Source organism: Phaseolus vulgaris, chromosome 3 (assembly GCF_000499845.2).
Source record: "Phaseolus vulgaris cultivar G19833 chromosome 3, P. vulgaris v2.0, whole genome shotgun sequence".
Classification (NCBI taxonomy): domain Eukaryota; kingdom Viridiplantae; phylum Streptophyta; class Magnoliopsida; order Fabales; family Fabaceae; genus Phaseolus; species Phaseolus vulgaris.
The window spans coordinates 33,398,368-33,420,282 of record NC_023757.2 but is presented as its reverse complement, the minus strand read 5'-3'; the positions used below and the strand labels follow the sequence as shown (position 1 = coordinate 33,420,282).

The 21,915-nt window shown below is 30.5% G+C and overlaps 1 protein-coding gene across 1 annotated transcript; it reads right to left on the bottom strand.

Moving 5' to 3' along the window:
* Positions 1-1,619: 1,619 nt before the first annotated feature.
* Positions 1,620-5,608, bottom strand: LOC137807227 (cytokinin dehydrogenase 3-like). The gene is made up of 5 exons (XM_068607733.1): positions 4,710-5,608; positions 4,147-4,274; positions 2,926-3,201; positions 2,373-2,641; positions 1,620-2,245 (listed from the first exon to the last, which is right to left on the bottom strand). The coding sequence occupies exons 1-5, from the start codon at positions 5,332-5,334 to the stop codon at positions 1,936-1,938; spliced, it is 1,608 nt and encodes a 535-aa protein (XP_068463834.1). The 5' UTR covers positions 5,335-5,608; the 3' UTR covers positions 1,620-1,935.
* Between the last annotated feature and the right edge of the window lie 16,307 nt (positions 5,609-21,915).

Genomic DNA, 21,915 nt, shown 5'->3' with positions numbered 1-21,915 from the left:
TCTGCATCTTTTTAGCAGATGTATGTTTCTGGTTTTCTGGTGTGCTGGCCTTTGAAACAACTTAGTTTCTAATGTATTGCCACAAAAGTATATAGCCAAGTAGGGGGTCTGTGTTTTGAGTAATGTAGGAGCTTTTAGGGTTGGAACAATTCTGTAATGTTTCATTTTGTTTATTAAAGGGCTGGATGCTTCAAATAGGTCAGAAATGTTTGTAAAAATTCTACATTATTATTAATGTTAATTATTTATTGTAATATCTTCTTTTAGACACCAAAAGTATGCAGAAGTTCTGAAATTGTGCTTTAACATCGAACTAAAGGATTGAGATATACATATTAATAATAGTAAAATTTTCAATATATTGTCAATAATGTTTGGTATTTTTATTATATAATACTCCCACTTGCAATACGTGTAAGCCTGTAATCTCTAAATTTCGTTCATTTTTTTGTGCCGTTTTATTAATAAACTTTATCCTGGCTTGAAAGATAAAAAAGTCAGAATCTGAAACTTCAAATTAAATTAAAGCACTCTTCACAACAACTTGTGCTTTGGAGTATGTTAAGTCTTCACAAAAAGTGAAAGACGTACAATTAAAATCAACCCTATATTATTGTTTATTTAAAGCTGTGTCTCTATTTGAGTGGTTTGTTCTTGTACAATATCTTAGCAGCTTAAGTTATCAATATTCATGCAGATATATTACAAAGTCAAAAGCTTGCAGATAATTAAGATTATTATTTAATAGCATTTTTAGATCACCATATCTAGCTTAATTATCACTATTAAAAGAATGATTAAATAAAAATTAATTTTACAAATTAAAAATAATTAATTATTATATTAACTAGATTATATACTGTTTTAAAAATTAAAAAAAAATTATTAATATCTAAATTGACTTTTATTATTGATAAATAATTTTTAGATTAGTATCTACACTATAAGAAAATCACTTAATAGAAATCAATTTTATAGACAAAAAATAATTAGTTGTTATAGTGACTAAATTACAAACTATTTTAGAAACTAAAAAAAATATTAGTTTCTAAATTAGTTTCTATTACTGATAAATAGTTTCTAAATTTGTATATAATTAGTTACCAAGGTTTTTAACTACCAATTATTTAGATTCTAAATTTGGTAGCAAAAGCTAATTAGATACCAATTTAGAAACTATTTATCAATAATAGAAACTAATTTAGAAATCAATTTTTTTTTAGTTTCTAAAATTGTGTCTAATTTAGAAAATATAGCAACTGATTATTTTTTGTTTCTAAAATTAGTTTCCATTCAATGATTTTCTTGTAGTGATAATTAGCTACTAAGGTTTTAGTTACTAATTATATAGATTTTAAAGTTGGTACCTAAAATCTTGATAGCTAATTAGATATCAATTTAGACACTATTTATGAATAATAAAACTAATTTAGATACAAATAATTTTTTTAGTGTCTAAAATAATAATTTCTATTTAATATTTTTTTTTAATATATAACTTGTAATTTGGACATTCGTTATCTTTGAATCATATATATATATATATATATATATATTTTGCCACAGTATGAAAATAGTTAATACAAAAAAAATTATATAAAGAAATTAATACAGAATCGTTACACATTTAAGGGAGGACCAGAACTCCTTAGAACATCTTCATTATATTTTGTCCGTACTAGAAGGTTGAGTGACAGACCATGTGAGAAACAACTGTGCTTCTTGTACATACGAGTAAGACTTTGCTAACATAATCTATATCTAAGGTACCGAAATATTAGTATCATTTTATACCCTACCTTAATTTCTCTAGCAAAAACATACAAATGGCCATTTTGGTTTCGATTATCATAGTATGTACACCAGCCCCTAGCCATCTAATTGAGAAATAGTCCCTCCATAAACACTTTTTTTTTGTTTTTCATTGTGGAATATTTAAAACGCTGGTTGTAATTGTTTGTGGAAGATTTTTTGCCCGGGTGATAGAATCATTCTTGGATCAAACTGGTGTTTTCTTTCTAAGAATTTCAACCATTTGGTACCGAAATGATTTGTCCAATCTTCCTGTGTGCTGTGGTTAGGAAGATATTGCTTAACCTTAATGCCAGCATCCCTACAGAACTCCAAAATTTCTCTGTTTTGAGCATCATGTGCTTTCCAAGAATCAAACCCACTCGAGTGCAAAAATCCAACTGTATAGAAGACATCCTCGTCTGGTATTGATGCAGACATCCTATCGTCCCACCTGGAATTAAATTTCATAGTATTAGTCACTGTTCTCTTCTGAATTTTATAATAAAAAACGATAGGGTCGAAGTGTGAGGAATTAAAAAGAATTGCATCAAGAGTGTGTGCATGCATTCAATGCTTACTTGTTTCTATTCATAGGGTAAACCAAGACTGGTCCAGAGGAGATGTTTCTTTTAAGAATTATATCCATGAATACTCCTGAATTAAAATCCAAGATTTGAGATTTCGGTAAAAACAAATTAAGCCATGGGTGAGGAACCTCCCACAGTCCTTGTGACTGAAGCTTTAACTCTCCACTTCGGACTCTATTCAAGAACTCAACGTATGAGACATTTTTCTCATAATAAAATCCGGGGATATAGGCCAGCCCTTGGAGCAGCACATGAATTTCCTAGAGACAAAAAAAGAAAAATATTAGTATCATTTTTTAAATGCACAAGATTTTGTACAGTCCTACAAATTTCTACATAAAAATCTAATATGATCTCAAAAAGAGTAAATGCACAAGATTTTTGTACAGGCATAAAGCTATATAGCTATCTTGGTTATGAAGGTGTAATCCAAGAATCACACCATATATATCTAGGCATTTGCTTTTTGACTAGTTGGGACAGTGGCTTTTGTTGTTTGAAAAGAAATATGATCTAACTAGAATATGATATGAGTGGAGGATACCTTGTCCACATTTTTCTCGGTTTGGTCGTCATAATATTTAGCCACTTCAAGACAGTAGAGGATGCCATGTTCAGTTATTAAAGAAGCTATTCTGGGATGGTCAGATAGAGGGAAGAAAGAGGATCTCCAATTATTTATGGGGCCTTGGTTCATTAGCAGCATCCCTTCCAAAAAATCTAATGCATTCTTTTGTTTCCTTCCATTGATTGAGATTAATCGTTCCTGGTCTTTGGTAAAAGCAGAAAAGTCACTATAAAGTAGTCTGACCCACTTAACCTGCATGCCAACAAAAATTCACCATTAATAGTGTCTTATACTAGTAAACTTACTAACGAAATAGAATATAATAAAATGAGATATATGAGAGAGAGAGACGTATTTATGTATGTATGAGCGTATGTGCACACTCTCACCACTAGTCCAATCAAAATTGGAAAGGTAAAGTAAAGAATACGGCTGTAAAATGTGGTGGTTTCTCTTTTTTTTTTTCACCAATAATGAATAAATAAAACAAAATAATTTAGGAATATGAAATATTTTAAGAATATTCTAACCTTATAGATAATACTCAAAATACCTTATATAAAAGGTTCAAGAGTCAAAAATAAATACTACAATGTTATATCTTTCAGTCTCCTAACCAAACAACGTACACATATCACGCAATAGATAAAAAATACAAGCTCCAAAACACCAAATCGACCAATTCAACATCACTAAACATCTTTCATAACTGCGGTAACCAACTCAAGAACCTGCAACAAACAATGGCACTCAACCCCAAAAAATGGCTTGTCTATGTATACATACATCTATAGTCTCATGGAATGTATGCATTGACTCTTGAAGGTCTTTTCAAAAAGAGAAACTTCTTGTTTGGTTTGATAAAGTAGATAAGGTTTTAAGTCATGGAAAGAAAGTGATAATAAAACATGAGTTTTTCTAATTCTATTGGTTCAGAGCTTGAGATCTAATTAAGATCGTAATAATTTCAAGAGTAACGTCTCCATTGTTTTTCAAACTCGTATTATGTATGCTTTCAAAATTTCATATACACATTAAGTGGTTGAAACTCCTACGTACTCACAACTCGTCTTATTTTCATTTGTGTATGTGTTGTGTTTATCATGGATGACTAATACACCAACATAAAATGAAATGCACAGTGGGTGCCAACTGCCACTAGGTATGAACAAAATGACTATTCGAATGACAATGTACCCTTTTGGGTGCTGTCTCAAGAGCAATTCTCGCCCTTGCTATGACTCCAAATTGTCCAAAGCCTCCAAGAACCGCGTTGAATAACTCCAAGTTCTTCTGCGTAGAGCAGGTTACGAACTCTCCTTTTCCTACAAGTAGACGACAAAAATTATTTATTAAATTGTACAATTAATTAGATGCATTTTCCATATTGGTATTTATGTCTTTTCATATGAATGAATTTGACCAACATAAAGTTCATAGAAAACTATGACCGTGGACCTGGTACTAAACCCATTGCTCACCCATATTGTAGACAAAGACTGTTCCTGTTCTAGAGTTCACCAACCACATTAGCTGGGTTTATAAGACGTCTTCAACAAATCATATCTTATACATTTAGCAGAATATCTATGACAGCTCTTTTAAGAAAACGAGGCAATAGAAATTTGCAAAACTTAAGGTACGGTTGCTATTGTCTCCCACTAAAATAAAAACAGTAATAATTACTAAGATGAAATGTGGATTTTATTAATTAGAAATCAATCCTTGTGTGTAGGAGAAATTGCGAAGAAACTTCATACCAGTGATAACATCCATTTCATGAACGTTGCTGATTTGAGGTCCATAGCGGAAAGACTGGCCACTAATTCCAGCGTTGGAAAGCGTTCCTCCCACGGTCAAGTACAAATAATCAGTCCAAGAAACGGGTGCAAGTCCATGTTCTAGTGAGGCATGTAGCACATCAATCCAGAGTTGTTCCCCTCCAACATCAGCATAGTGACCTATCAAAGGGTCCTTAGAGACACTAATCGAAACCCCATTTCTTTGTTTTCTCAGGGTGGCCATGTCAACCACCACCCCATCACGAGCCATGGCTTGTCCATGATGGGAGTGGCCTTGGCCCCTCGCGGCTATGTGAAAAGGGGCAAGGCTGTTGTATGAGGATTTTATCAAGGTGGCTATGTCCTCTATGGAAGATGGATGAAACACAGCTGCAGGGAGTTCATGCACGATATGACCATAGTCACTAGAAGCCATTTGAATGGTTTCAGGGTCATCGTGAAGCTTATGGAATATATTTTCAAAGTCAAGATCTGGAAGAATCAGACCTTTCCATTGCTCGGTTTTGCCCTCCGTGTATATCAAACGGGTTATGGTTACTACTAGTAGTATGAAGTAGGTTGAAGAAGGGTAATTCAGTGCCATTTTTTGGAGAGAGAGAGAGAGAGAGAGAGAGAGAGAGAGAGTACTACTTGTGTAGAAGAAGATAATTAGGAGAAAAGTTTGGTGTTGTGTTGTGGTGTGGTAGTGGGTGAAGGGAGCTGGGATATATAAAGAGAGCTTGCATGAGAAAAAGAGGGTTTGGAAATAGAAAAAAGATTATGCACACTTTGTTGGGGCTGTATGCATATGGGGATGGATCATGGAAGACAGAAACAAGAAAGAAAGTGAGAAAAAGGGTACACGTAAGAGGTGATGCGATCTAGAAGAAAGAAAAATAAAATATAAAAATACAGGTAAGGTGAATGTAAAAAGGTGAAAAAAAATACTATAGTGATATCATATGTTACATCCTTAGGATGAGAAGGGAAATTACAATGATATTGCGCAAGGATTGGGGTGGCAAAATGTCAAATTCAAAGATATGGTGGAAATGGAAGAAGATAATAGAGTCTGAAGGTTCATGTGAATTGTGTGGAAACTATTAAAAAGAAAATAATTCATTAACATTTTGTTTCTTGTGACAGTGTATGAATAATCATGTACCACGAAGATTCCCAGCCATGGAACATTTCAACCCACAGATTTCTACCATTTTTGTGGGCTATAGCGAGACCAAAATGGGATTAGTGAAATCTGGCCGTTGATATATATCCAACATTGGTCAAGCTTGGTCAAGTGATGTATATAAATTACTTACCCCCCACACATTGATTTTTTTTATTACCACTTGGTATTGGTTAAGGATAAAAATGAGTCAAAATTAGGTAATTATCAAAAGGATCTCTTAAGATATGTTTTGGGGATCAGAGAACTTGTGATTCATGAAACTGTTCTGCATCCAACTTTTGTGGCTCATGGAGGGGTAATAACAATGGGAACGGAGGGAGACATGACACCGGATTTTCTTCAGGCCAAGATTTTGTCTGTGAGCATCTAAAGCAACATGTAATCAATGAAAAGTCAAGCAGGGAAATGAAACTATAATTATACCCACCAACGTGTTTGTCTCACTACAGTTACAAATCACTTAACACGTTTCCATGTATTATTTTCCCTCACATTTCATTTCTTCATACCCAAATAAAAATAACTTTGTCCGATTCCGTGCCATTATTAGATAGGTAATTAAGGAGAATGTTCATTATCATTAATTATTAGTTGCCCCCCAGTGTAAATATACCTAACCGACCAATTCTTCTTTTGCTGCCTTTTACATAATATATGAGACTAAAGAATATATTACAATCCCTGGCATGCATCGTATAAAGTAATCAAAATATGGGAACAACATGCACATGCATGATAGCTAGCAATTTAATTTCTCTCTGGCTAGCTATCTCCCCTTGTATACACTACAATTTGTTATCAAAGTATATATTATGTATGCATTAAATTGCTCTTTGTTGGTTACTAGCTAGATTAAATAAATTAGACAAAAGACAAAGAAGAGATCTGAGTTTCTAAACAAATTCTATATGCAAATTTGACTAACAACTAAAGGGTGTTCAATGAACAATCTTTGACTTGTAGATCACGCAGGTAAGAGGAAGCTATCAGGTGATAACAAGACCTTCCACCATGCAAGTCTCTGTGAAACCATATTCTACTAATGCTTTCTATTGAAGATTGTAATCTTTGACGATGGATGTTACATGCATGACTAAACCAAAAGATAAGAAAAGACTTACAAGGCTAGGCGTTAAGTTATAGGATTGACTAAGAGGCAAAAGATATATATTGATGCTGGTTGGGGATACACGTATATACTCACATCACATTCTTGAATTGATCAAAATACACAACTTTCATCATGTTCAAACACTAGTAGTTAGGTCTTCTACCTAATAAAACGAAAGTGTGAAAAGAAAGGGTTGGTCTTGGTATACATAATAAAATCCTACTGTTTTTAACACAAACACACTATATATATATATATATATATATATATATATATATATATATATATATATATGTGGTGTCAAATTTTATATAGTACCATCTTTTGTATTTTTTGAAATGTTTGGTGAAATTGATATTCAACTCAACGAGAATTGCAATATCCTTACTTTAACACACTTTTTGTAGTACTATGAGTGATGAGAATATGCAATGAACCTAAGCTTTCATACCAATATTTCCGTTTCTGATAGATCCTTGTAAATGACTCTTGTAAAGCCATATCACACAGATACATACATATCTTCACCAATATACATAGACAAATATGAAAAGGTAGAGGGGGCTGTCCCTTGTCGTTTTGTCCAAAGTGACTTTTAAATTTTACCAGTTGTTGTTTCGCGGGTTCAGTACAAAGAAACACACAAATTTTGGCATGCCAGTTAATGCTAATAGAAGGAATGAAACAAAGTAAGACACTGTTGTGCACTGCAATGGGAAGTAGAGGGGGGAGTGTTTCTTAGATATTGAAGATCTTTTTTGGGATCTATCACGTGGTCCCAAAACCAAAGGCGACGAGAAAACAATAACATTTCAAACAAAAGTATTCATTTCACATTTGCAAGCATATCATCTCATAGATTCTGAATCCTGGTTTAAACCAACCTTATCATCAAAATCGTATCTTCCTCCAGACCACTACTGAATGGTTTAATCAGTGAATTTTAGAGAAGCACAACACACCACACAGGTAAAAAATCAAAGCAAATTATACACTGTCAACTTTTTACATATTTATAATAAAAAAGTGTTGCTTTAAAAGGTAATTATAACTTGTTAACAATTCAATAAATTAATATTTTAATTATATTTATTTTAATTTTTTAATTTAAAATACTAATATGTATTATTATAATGACTTGTTAAATGAATGTTTTTACCTTTTCATGTGTCAAAGTATTTTCTTCATAATAAAATTAGATGTTATTATAAGCATTATTATCTTTTACCAGCTTTTGATAAAAATGATGTAGATGAAAAACAAAAGAGCACATGAAAGAGAGAAATAAATTTGAATATCCTACATGCATGCAATAATCATACACAAAAGAGTTTTACAAATAAAAAAGAAAAGAGAACCCCAAATATAATGGGCTACGCTAAAGAGGTCCAAAGAGGATAAAAAAGAACCTATTGATAAAACTTATAACTCTCCCCTCAAGTTAGTGTGTGAATACACAACATTCCAAACTTAGAAACGAGCTTGCGAAAAACGTCATGATCCAAAACATTTGTAAACACATCATTAGGTAGCTCAACATAATGTATGGGAAGAAGATGGCACCATCGTTGATGAAGCTTTTCTCCAAACCACAATACAATAAATGTCAATGTGTATCGTTAATGAAAAATACTATTGTGTTGCAATATTGCAAGGAGTGATATGTAGGTCCTCAAGTAAATAGACCAACCATTATACCTCGCAGCAGGTGGAGACCAAGCTACGATACTATGCTTTTGAGGAAGACCTAGATATGGTACTTTGTTTCTTGGTTCTTCACGCTATCAAAGAATCTCCAAGGTAAATGCAAAAACTAGTAGTAGAGCGACGTGTAATAGAACAAGGAGCCCAATCAAAGTCACTAAAAACTTTTAGTTGTATAATTGAGCTTTAAGATAGAAAATACCTTGCATAGGTGAACCTTTAACATATTTGAGGATGCATTGCACGACTTGGTCATGATGCTTTGAAGGAGTTTGTACAAACTAACTGAGAAACTGTACTGCAAAAGTTATACCAGGTCTAACGTTAACCAAGTACAACAATAGTCTTATGATTCTTTGATATATTGGTGCATCATGAGTGCTCACATTTTGATTAAACAAGTTTTCGTTCTTCTTAACCATAGGAGTAGTAACGAGTTTAGCATTCAACATCTCAATATCAACAAGAATGTCAAATGCGTACTTTCTTTTGCCAATGTGTATTTCCCATGAGTTCTAGCAACCTCCACACCAAGGAAAGAACTTTAACTGACCAAGATCTTTAATCTTAAGCGTTAAGAGATTTTAACATCTTTGATATTACTCATACAATTTCTTGTTAACATAATGTCATCTACATATACAAGTAGAATAATAAAATTCAATTTGTTGTTTCTAATGAAGAGAGAACATCACCATTAAGCTAATTGAAATTGATAGTATGAAGGAACAAAGTAAGTTTTTCATACCACTATTTACTTGTGTATTTTAACCTATATAATGATTTTGTTAAATGACATACTTGATTGGAGTGATACCAGGAGGCAAAATCATGTAAACTTCCCCTCTCAAGTCTCCATGACTCGTAACTCATATTACCACCTCTATTATTCACTATGATTTTGTTGAGCATTGTTGATCAAAACCTTTGTTTCAAAACTAACAATCTCGTTTAGTGTCTTTCTTGTTGAAGAACCAAAGAAAAACATAATTAATACTTATAAGTGGTTCTATAAGCAAAATATGAGTATTCACGGTGTTGTGTGTTTCTCCCAGACCCTTTAGAAAACACATGACACGCTCATATTCTCTATAATTAGCAATGGTTTTAAGATGATTACAACTCCACCTCACATTACAAATGCATGTTGGCACTAGCGTGAAGAGTCTAATTCTTCCAACGAGATCTTTGAATCCATATAGTAACTTGTAATGGTTCTTTCTACTTGTTTGATTGAGTTAATTTCTTGAAGAAAGTATGAGATGAAAAAGTGATTGCTTTTCTAAAATCCATCCTTATGATCATCTGATATGTCCTTCCCATTATCAATGTAAATTGTACTTTGAGAAATTTGTGTAGTTAACGTACACGTGATCCAAGAAATAACCATAACATTGTATTGGTCTCAAGCTTTATAAAGGTCATCATCATGCATGGGTTCTAAGGTCTCTCTATTCACGAACTTAAACTTGTTCTTCGACAATAAGACACACTTCATTACTCAATTCTCAAAATGGTATTTTGATTTATCAAATTGTGACGTAACGAGAATCATTTTAGGACTCTCACCTGGGCACAAATAGAAAGCGCTTGAAGAGTTATGTGGTAAGCCCATAAAAAACAACAAGAAAATAGAACAATAAAGAAACAACCAATAAAGACGAAAAAGTGAAGAGGAAGAAGCATAGACAACGAATGCACTAAAGCAGAATGGGATGAGACCACTTTGATACCATATTGACTCTTACCATCTTTTGATAAAAATGATGTAGATTGAAAAGCAAAAACAAAGCACAGACGAAAGAGAAAAAAACTAAATAAACTTTGTATATTATGCATGCATACAATGATCATACACACAAAGTTTTATACACACAAAAGGAAAAGAAAACCCAAGCATAATGGATTGACAAAAAAAAGGCTAAAAAAGGATAAAAACATAAAAACAGACATGAAAATAAAACTAAAAAAATTTGTCATATATTGGATTTTTTTTAAATAAGGTTTGAAAATTTGAGTTTTATGTATAGAAACAAAATTGTAATTAAAGGAAAACATCTCATAAAAATAGTTAGGCAAATTCTTTCAACACACCATACCTTCTTCTGCATCTCCATACTTCTTTTAATTCTAACAATACCATTTAATTGAAGCACAAATTAAAATTAAAACGCCTAATCTACATCAACTTTCTTTTAATAAAAATATATATAAATAAAAGATACTAAAAACTCAACATGTCTCAAATAAAGTTTCCTATAAAAAACAAAGTTAGTAAAATGCAAAAATAGAGTACAAAATTTTAAGAAAAATATCTTAACACCGAGGAACGTCGAATATAATTAATCTTCTCACCAACCCTCTCACAATACTCAAATGACTAAACTGCTATCTCAAATGCTGCAATTTGAGAATAATGAGATTGTTACTGTTGGAGATCCCACATCGACTAGAGATGAGAGCCTTTCATAGTATATAAGTGGGTGCAAACCTCATCCCATTGAGCCGGTTTTATGGGGTTGAGTTAGGCTTAAAGTCCACTTTGTAATTTGGTATCAGAGCTCTTCGAATGAAGAGTTCTGCTGCGCTTCCCTCTGATTTTTATTTCCCTCTTTGTTGTTCTTGGTTATTTTATTTTTTCTGTTCTCTTTCAAAATCTTGATTGGTTTTAAAAATCTTTTAGGCAATGTTTAATGAAAACCCTAGTCTTCATAGTCTTAATAGTAGTCACACTATTAAATGCAATTTGTGTGGTAAATATGGTCATACTGAAGCTGTTTGTTTTCACAAAGTGGGTTTTCCTTCTGGTAATATTAAAACCTCAAAGTTTTCTTTTACTAGAAAAGTCTGCACTTTTTGTAATCGTCTTGGCCACACTGTTGACACCTGTTATAAAAAGCATGGGTTCCCTCCTGGCTACAAATTCACCAATTGGACATCCCAAGCCAATAATATGATTACTACTGACACTTTTTCTGAGCTTTTTCCTAAAGAACAGGATGTAATGGGGATTCAACTTACATCACAACAGTGCCTATTCCTTACCAACATTTTGCGTCAGCAAAACCTTGAGGATCCTGCCTCTCACACTCAAATTAATCAAGTCGGCAGAACCTCTACGGATGAAATCCCCAATACTGAGCATTCTTCAACAGGTAAGTTTCTCTCTTCACTATCTTCTATAAAAGAATCTTGGATTATTGATTCTGGTGCCACTGATCATGTTTGTCACAATTTGAACGTTTTTACTACTTATACTAAAATTAAACCTGTCTTAATTAGTCTTCCAAATGGCCAAACTGTTTATGCCACATATTCTGGTTTAGTACGTTTTTCTGATCAGTTTTATTTGTCTGATGTGTTATACGTGCCTCATTTTCAATTAAACTTAATATCTGTTTCTAAACTCACACACCAACTTAAATGCACTTTAACTTTCACTTCAACCCACTGCATTATACAAGACAATCTCACTCAAGAGAGGAATGGTACAGTTAAAGCCACCGCTGGCTTGTACCTTGTCACTACCTTACCTGCTTCTAGTCAATCTAAACCGCATTGTTTTGCTCCTTTTATTAATTGTAATATCACAGACAAAACACTATGGCATTATAGACTAGGACACCCTTCACATGAAAGATTACATGTCTTAAGCAAACAATACTCTTTTATTACTGTTGATACTCATCATGTATGTGACACTTGTAGTCGTGCAAAACAGAGAAAACTTCCTTTCACTTTAAGTAATACTGTTACCTCTGTTATTTTTGATCTTGTACACTTTGATATTTGGGGACCATGTTCCATAATTTCTATGCAAGGTTTTCGTTATTTCTTGACTATTGTTGATGATTACTCGCGTTATACTTGGGTTATTCTGATGCATAACAAATCTGAAGTGCGTCAGCACGTCATTAACTTCACTGTTTTCGTTCAAAATCATTTCAAAACTAATATCAAAACGATTCGTACTGACAATGGTGTTGAGTTTGCTATGTCAAAATTTTATGCTTCAAAGGGAATTATACATCAAAAATCTTGTGTTGAAACACCACAACAAAATGGCATTGTAGAACGTAAACATCAACACATACTAAATGTAACCCGGGCTTTACTTTTTCAAGCAAATCTTCCTCCTATTTTTTGGGAATTTGCTGTAAATCATGCTGTTTTCTTAATAAATGTTATTCCTACTCCATTACTTGATAACATCACTCCTCATGAAAAGTTGTTTGGAAAACCATATGACATTTCCTTTCTAAAAGTGTTTGGTTGTCTCTGTTATGCTAGTACCATTACTGCACATAGAAAAAAATTAGATGATAGATCTATCAAAGGTATTATTCTTCGCTTCCCGCAAAATACAAAAGGTTATATTATCTTAAATTTAAAGTTTTATAGCATAGAGATATCAAGACATGTAATCTTTCATGAAAACCACTTTCCATATAAATTGGATAGTGGCTTGCCTAAGGACCCTAACACTTTATCTCTCCCTATTTCTAATGCATATAATTCTGCTTTTGATTTTTTTTCTGATACTGCACCTCCTGTCGAGCCATGTGCCTCTACTCCTGCACCCAATACTGTTCCTCCACCAGCCTCATTATCCTATGATCTTCCAACAAATAGTGTCTCTGCTCCTGCATCCAACATTGCACCTCCATCAGAATTATCACCGCCTGCATCTCCAGGAAGCATCTCACCCCAATTTCCAAGAAGATCAGCTCGTCCTCACCGACAACCTGCCTATCTTGCAGATTTCCACACTGCAACCAAGTAGAAGATATCCTATTCATAATTACTTGTCTTACAATTCCTTATCTTCCAATTTTAGAAATGTTATTTCCTCTATCAATTCTCATCCTGAACCTCAGACATATAACGAAGCCTCCAAACATGCTTCTTGGCAATCTGCCATGCAAGATGAGCTTCAAGCTCTTGCTGCTAACAATACTTGGCAACTTACTCCTCTCTCCCAAGGAAAGAAAACTATTGGTTGTAAATGGGTATATAAAATCAAATACCATTCTGATGGCACTGTTGAGCGCCACAAAGCTAGAGTTGTTGCCAAAGGGTTTACCCAACTTGAAGGACTTGATTTCTTAGACACTTTTGCACCTGTTGCTAAACTCACTACCCTCCGCCTTCTGCTTGCTATTGCCACTACCAAAAATTGGATTTTAAAACAACTTGATGTCAATAATGCATTTCTTCATGGTGATCTCCATGAAGAGATATACATGACCCCCCCACCTGGCCTCTCTCTTCCTTCTCCCCAGCATGTTTGCAAGCTTCAACGGTCTTTGTATGGCCTTCGTCAAGCTGGTCGCAATGGTACGCCAAACTTTCTACTTTTCTTTTATCAAATAATTACTCTATTTCTGTTGCTGATCACTCTCTTTTTCTTAAATATAATAATGATAAACTCACTGTTATTCTTGTTTATGTTGATGACTTGCTCTTAACTGGTGATGACATGGAGGAAATCAATACAATTACTGCATCCCTTCACCATCACTTTAAGATAAAAAATTTAGGTAATCTCACTTACTTTTTGGGACTGGAAATTGCTCGCAACAGTACTGGTCTTCATTTAAGTCAACGCAAGTATACTTTTGATCTCCTTCAAGAAACTGGCATGCTTGACTCTGCACCTGTGGCCACTCCTATGACTCCCACCTCCCGTCTCTCTCCCGACCAAGGCTCACCTCTCGATGCTGATGCCACTTCTCAATACAGAAGACTCCTTGGACGTCTAATTTACTTAACCAACACGCGACCAGACATCGCCTTCGCTGTCCACAATTTAAGCCAATTCATATCTGCACCCACAACTCATCATCAGCAGGTTTTTTCGGAAAACTTCATTTATTCTGGTGTGGATGGCAGGCAGGCTTATATTTCTTGGTTTCAATAGGACTCCTTACAAGTGTTGTAAGCTATCTCACGTCTTTTGCGTTACCTCAAAGGCACCCCTGGTGAAGGACTATATTTTTCTCACACTAGTTCACTTCACCTTTGTGGTTTTAGTGACTCTGACTGGGCAACATGTCCTACCACACGCAAATCTGTCACTGGATATTCTACTTAGGAGACTCCCTAATATCATGGAAATCAAAGAAGCAGTCAACTATCTCCCGCAACTCCTCTGAAGCCGAGTATAGAGCCCTTGCCACCACCACATGTGAGTTACAATGGTTGTCTTACCTCCTTCAGGATTTACATCTTCCTCTCTCCCAGCCTGCAACCCTGTACTGTGACAACAAATCTGCCCTTCAAATAGCTTCCAATCAAGTTTTTCATGAACGAACCAAGCATATCGAAATTGATTGCCACCTAGTTCATGAAAAACTTAACTCTGGTCTCCTCAAACTACTACCCATTACTTCTGCAATGCAAGTTGCTGACATATTCACCAAGCCCCTTGCTTCCGCACAATTCTCTACTCTCAAATCCAAGCTGGGCCTGACAAATATCTACTCCCCAGCTTGAGGGGTGTTAATATATTTAATTTTCTATTTTAAATTATTGGGCTTTGTTTGTTTGACCCAACTTTCCTTTTTCTGTTTCAGCTAGGTCTTAATCTTTTTCTTATATATACACCATGTATTTTACTCTCTAATGTACAAGTGAATAAAAGTTTCTTTTATATTTATTTTTCTCTACAATTAGGGTTCATCAAAACCTCTCTTTCTTCATTACGATTACGTGCGATTACTTACGCTACATTAAAGCATCACATCAGACAAAGAATATTCATTTACTGTAATAGTTACATTGAAAATAAAGATATGCAATTATAAGGGAATTTGAGATTATACTTCATATAGAATTATTTAAAATTTTAAAAAAAATTAAAACCAACTTTTTTTCAGTTAATATATAATTGTAAAAGAAAATAAGAAGATGGAGGAATAATTTGTCAAATAGTTATCTTACAAGATAAAATACTCATCATACAAGATAAAGTTTACATTAATTTTGGTTAGAAAGTTCATTATTGGAAATATAGAATATATATATATATATATATATATATATATATATATATATAAAAGTGGGAGGAACATACTCTTCTCATTCTTGCAGATGTTTCTTTCGATGTTGATTTTGGATAGATTCTGAAAATAGAAAAACAAAAGGCTGGTAGCAGTAGTAGTGCCCGTACTAGGTGGTGCAATTTTGTATCACTATATCTCTCATCTCTCATAAAGTTGTTGGAAAAACAATTCTTCATAAATATAGTCAATACTTATACACCAATTGCGACAATGTCTATTAATTGTAGTTAGATTTCACTTTCATGTCGAGGATATTAAAGAGTTAGTGCCATATTCACTCAAACATTATAAACTTCAATCTCTATTTTAAATTATAGTGCTTTTAGGGTTTGAATCATTCTTTTATGATAACGTTTTAAATCAATTTTTCTTACGTTTAGTAGTCTTATCCTTCATATTCAGTTACATAATATATATTCAATATATTTTCTTTTAATTTTAGTTTTAATTTAATAAATACTAAAAAATATTGATAATTCCAAATATATATATATATATATATATGTATATTTATTTATAATTCTCTTGTATGGTGGACTAAGTTTTATAGGATCTGAATTCTCCAGGATTTGGTTCATCTACCTTTCTCTTCTCTGAATCTTTTTCTCTTAGATTTGTCTAGTTTCCATGATTTCTTGTGTCTTTTCTCTTTTTCATATATACTTTTTTATGTGCTTTTTCACATTAAAAAAATTCTCTCGATCTCTTATTTTTTTCAATATATTCTTTTTATATGTATTTCTTAAAGGAAACTCGTGTTTTTAAAAAAGAGCAAAAGATTGAAAATAATCTTATATCACAATTGTTATCATAAAGAAAATATAATTTATATGTTTAAAATATTTATTTATAATGATTATTTGTTATAATATAATTTGTATATTTAAAAACATCTATTATTATAAATTTTAGTTATAAATATTTATCTTATTGATGGTAGAAACTAAAATACTAAAAAAAATATATAAATAAAGATGTTTTAAATACATTTTCTTATTATGACGTTATTCTGAGTTTAAAAAACAAATAATATTTTGAATGCGATAATTAATTAAAGATTAAAAATTATTTCAATATATTTGAAGTGGAAACATTAATTATTCTAAAATATTATTCTAAAGGTTTAATTAGAAAAATAATAATTACTATTTAGAAAGGTTTCATTAGTTAGTTTCTTAAAATTATTAATTTTTAATAATTAGAGTAAAAACTTTATCTATAAAGTCTAATTTCTTGATTAGAAGCTATGAATTATGTGTATTTTTTTATATGTAATTACATTAATAATCAGAATAAAAATTGCTTTGTCCTTTACGGTAGCCCTACTTGGCAATGGTAGTGATTCTAGTAAAAATTACTCATTCTAAAAAAAATGTTATGAGTCACAATCAAATTTGGTTTAATTTAATTAATTTGATTTGGAGACGCATAATATATTAAAAGTCAATACATATACTTTTTTAATCTATCTTTCTAGAGGCCATCATCAATTTATACACTTTTTTTACTTGTTTAATATAAAAACTTAAACTCAAATCATATAAACCACTTGCCACACATCTTTCAAAGGGAAATTTCTTTTTATTTTATCAATTCCTAAGCCAATCAAACTATATATTGGGTTGGAGAAGGAATACCAGTTGCATGAATATTTTTATAATGATTAATTTAAAAGTTATCTATAACTTTAATAGAGGATTGTTCTTTCTAACTATTTTTTTTATGTAAATAATTTCTTACCATCTCATTATCTAAGTAACTGTTTTTTTTAAAATACACAGTAAAGAATACCTATACAAGAAAAAAAAATCATAATAAAATTATAAAATTAATTTATTTTATAAATATTTTTATAAACAAATATTTATAATGTAACAATATATTTTTACTTCAATAATTATTATTATAATAATAATAATAATAATTTTTTTAAAAAATGTACACATAGACATGTACGTGTTTCCACGGGTATCAATGTTTATTAGTTGATGATATAAACTTTTTTTTTACCTATATTAACAATACATAGAAATTAAATATATATATCCATTAAATAAACCTGCCATCAAGCACATGTATGAAGGTTAGAAGAAGCATCTCATGAGACAAATTTGACCTGTAAATATAACCGTTTTATACTAAGATCAGTAACATATTCTCTAATACCTGACTATTCTTAATTTTAACAATACATGTTTTCAATTGAAAAGGTATGATATTTATTCAAAAATATAGTTTTCTTTCAAAAGTATTCTTTTCACACTTAAAAAAATTATTAAATAAAAATAAATTTTAAATAAATAATAATTATTTGTTATAGTGAATAAATTATATATTATTTTATAAACTAAAAATAAAATATTTAAATTAATTTTTATTATTAATAAATAATTTTTAAATTGATATTTAATTAGCTACAGAGTTTGTAGCTAAATTTTTTATAGTTAAAACTAATAGCTAATTAGATATCAATTTAAAAACTAGTTATGAATAATAAAATTATATTAAATATTAATATTTTTTTTAATTTTTAAAATAATATTTAATTTAGTTAACATATATACTAATTAATTTTTTATTTTTAAAATTAATTTTCATTTGATAAATTTTTTATGTTACTAAATTAGAATCATTACAAAAGAAATTATTAAATAAAAAATAATATTAGAGATAAAAAATAATTAGTTATTATATTGATTAAATTAGATATTATTTTAGAAATTAAAAAAATATTATTTTTAAGTTAATTATTGTTATTAATAAATAATTTCTAAATTAATATCTAATTAATTATCAATATTTTAATTTAATAAAATAATTGAATTTAATATGTTTTTAAGTTATATTGAGTTAGGTTTGTAAGTGGGGTTGAAAGAGTAGTAAAATTTTGAAAGAAGATAAAAAAGGAAAATAATCTCACTTCTTCTTCCCTTTGGAACTTTGTGGCAGAAAACTTTAATGGATCACTTTATTCAAAGTCCAAAAGCTCCAATGATACTTTATCATGAAACATATTCAAGGAGCATAACACACACATATTCTTCTATTCTAAAAAAGACATCGAAATTTAATGACATCATATTTATAAAATTATCTCTGAATCTTACAAATATTTTAAATTAACTTTATTTGAATTTCCAATGAATATTTTAAATAATTGACAATAAAAAAGTATTTTAAGAATAAATTGAGGTTTTGATGATAGTGTGGTAATTGAGGTAAAATTGACACGTGTGGGTATAATAAAAATGGGAAGAAGAATTGAAGATGTATGATGTAGAAAGATGTAATGTCAAGTCAAGGTAAAGGCTCTGTGAGGCTAGAAATTTGGTAGCAGCATCTACCAATAGATCTTCTACCATACCCAAGTCACATGACGTGTTCAATGTTCTAATACCCTTCTACTATTCTTCTTCTTATCATATTTTACACTTTAATCAATAAAAACCAATACTTTTATTCAATAATTTCGATTGGATCCTACTTCTCATCAAAACAATTCTATTTTAAACTTCATCCATTTATATCATGATTAATGCCTTAATTAGTTAAGGAAAATTTATACACAGAAATTATCTCTGGCATCCATTTTTAAATTATGTGAGGCTTTGAATATATTGACCAAATATAAGTTCTAATATTTAAAACTAATTCAGTTTTATATTTTTTAATATTTAAAATAAATATATTTTAAAATTCAAATTAAAGAAATAGGAAATAAATTTTAAAAAAACTGTTGGAGTGTTTTTTTCCTGTAAAAGTTTGTGTATTCACACAAAGTTTGTAAGCAAACAATCGAGAAACACAAAAAAAACTATTTTTTTATTAAATAACTAATTTTGATAAAAAATAATTATTAAAAACTAATTTAGAATCTAAAATAATTAATAAATGAAATTATTTTTGATAATTAATATTAGATATTAATTTAAAAATCATTTTAAATAACAATAATTTTTTAATTTATAAAATAATATCTAATTTAATAAATATAATAGAATTTTTAAAAAAAAATTATTTATTGATTTTCTTACTATAAAAAAAACAGCACTGAATGTTTGTTTTTAATAGAATTTATTGACATACTATAATAATTTCTAACAAGGAACTTTTATAATCTCCGATTAAGTTCCCACAATTTTTAATGAAAATTGTCGTAAATTATGGTAATATTTTTATCGTTTACTTTCTTTTTCAGTTTTTTTTTTGCTGTGCTTCTTTTTTATTTTCCTTTTGAGTTATTATCCTAGTAAAATAAACTTCAAAGCTCTGTTTCAAAGATCATTTCTTCCATCAACTTATCCAAAATTCCTTTTAAAATTTCTTAACTTCGACTCAACAAAAACTGTTCTTTAATGTGTTCATATTTCTACTTTTTTCTTAAGAATATTTGTTGTTATAAATGAACACTAAAGTCTTAATAAAAAGTTAACAAAAAAATTAAGGAATTTTTTTTTTTTTTTATCATCAAGGAGTTTTATTGACACTGATTAACGACATTGACAAAATCCTATCTAAGACTTTTGGGTGAAATAAGGAATATAATGATTGAGATGATCAATTATGGAATGAGTGAAAAACTCCAATGTCTCAATGGTAAAGATAGGAAAACAAGTATGGAATTTTTGTGATATCAAAATTAAATGGAATAAATTGATGTTAAATTTTCAAAGATACGATAATAGAATTTTTATGACACATAATTGTAATTATATTTTTTTTATCAGAAAAAAAATATAAACTATTTAAAGAATGATCCAACCTATATAGATATTAACTGTCATACTCAAAACTGTTAAAACCTTACCATCAACTCAAATTCAACAAAAATACCTAAAAAAATAAAACCACCAAACCTTCGTACACAATCGAAAACTAAATAAATCTATACCAATAAAAAATTCTAGTAAATGAAATAAGACCTATATATTGCAGCAAAATAAAATTAAACATAAAATATTGAGAACTTTCCATGGTATAAGCGTGAAGAACAGATTCAATATTATATATTTGCATGAAAGAAGTGCAGGAAAAAAAGACACTTGTTTATTATATATTTATATTCTTTAAATAACGTAGCACAGAAATTATAATAATAAAGGAATATTAATATTTTACACATAATATATGTTCTTTGTTGCCTGATTAATCTGTTTTTTCTATGTATTGCTTGAGAAGCTAAAGTAAGAAAGTGAATTTTTAAGATTACATAACTTATTATTCAATATATAAATAATAAAATTTTAAAAAAAAATTATGACATGATACGACTTCAAGACATAAGTTGTGTCAAGTTGACACAACTTTAGTATCACATGGCAGAATCGTGTCAAATTGAAACGATTTGTGTATATGAAGTCGTGTCGCACGACTTGTTTAAATTTGTAAATATTTTTAAACAGACCCCATTTTGATAAAATAAATAAATAAAAATAACTTCATTATGGTAAAAAACCCTAAGAAAGTATTAACATAAAAAAAATATCTTAAAATTTTATTTTTATTTATCAACAATAAACAATATATACATATAAATCATTTTTAAAATTATGAATTCATATATAAAAAAACATAAACATCTTAATATTCCAACAATCCACTTAAAAAAAAATTAACCCTGACCAAGATGTTTTAAATTAGTGACAGTAGTGTATTGAAATGAGATCTGAAATTAGCGGGAAAGCAATGGACCCATCCGCTGGATCCTGCAACACCTTGCTACCTTTCCATAGGAGGTGTTCCCTTTTCAACCACAAAAATGAGTGAAGCTTTTGGCTTTTTTTTTTAATATAGCAAAGATCTAAACTGTTGAAATGCAGCAAAAAGAGTTTCAATATAAAAAGTGCTACCAATCACTTAAACATTGAGCTCAACTTTAGAATCACTTCATGCGTCTGAAAACTATAGGCTGAAGGTATATCACATCAATGATCTGAAAGTGTAGTAATTATTTTGTCTGAGGGAGTACAATATATTAGGGTAGTGTGTATAAAAAGTGGCATGAGAATAGGTAATGATCTCAAAAGATTCTCACGATGATCCGCATGCACGAGTGGAGAAAGATACAAAATTGATGCCATCATAATTAAGTAGGAACAGAACAGAATATGAACATTG

What these genes read in the sequence shown, in the direction of transcription:
- LOC137807227 (XM_068607733.1), bottom strand. Translation starts at nt 5,334, where the DNA reads ATGGCACTGAATTACCCTTCTTCAACCTACTTCATACTACTAGTAGTA. An exon ending in TTGAGACAGCACCCAAAAGG is followed by an intron (nt 3,202 to 4,146) that starts GTACATTGTCAT and finishes GTTGGCATGCAG; the next exon opens with GTTAAGTGGGTCAGACTACT. An exon ending in TACCCTATGAATAGAAACAA is followed by an intron (nt 2,246 to 2,372) that starts GTAAGCATTGAA and finishes ATTTAATTCCAG; the next exon opens with GTGGGACGATAGGATGTCTG.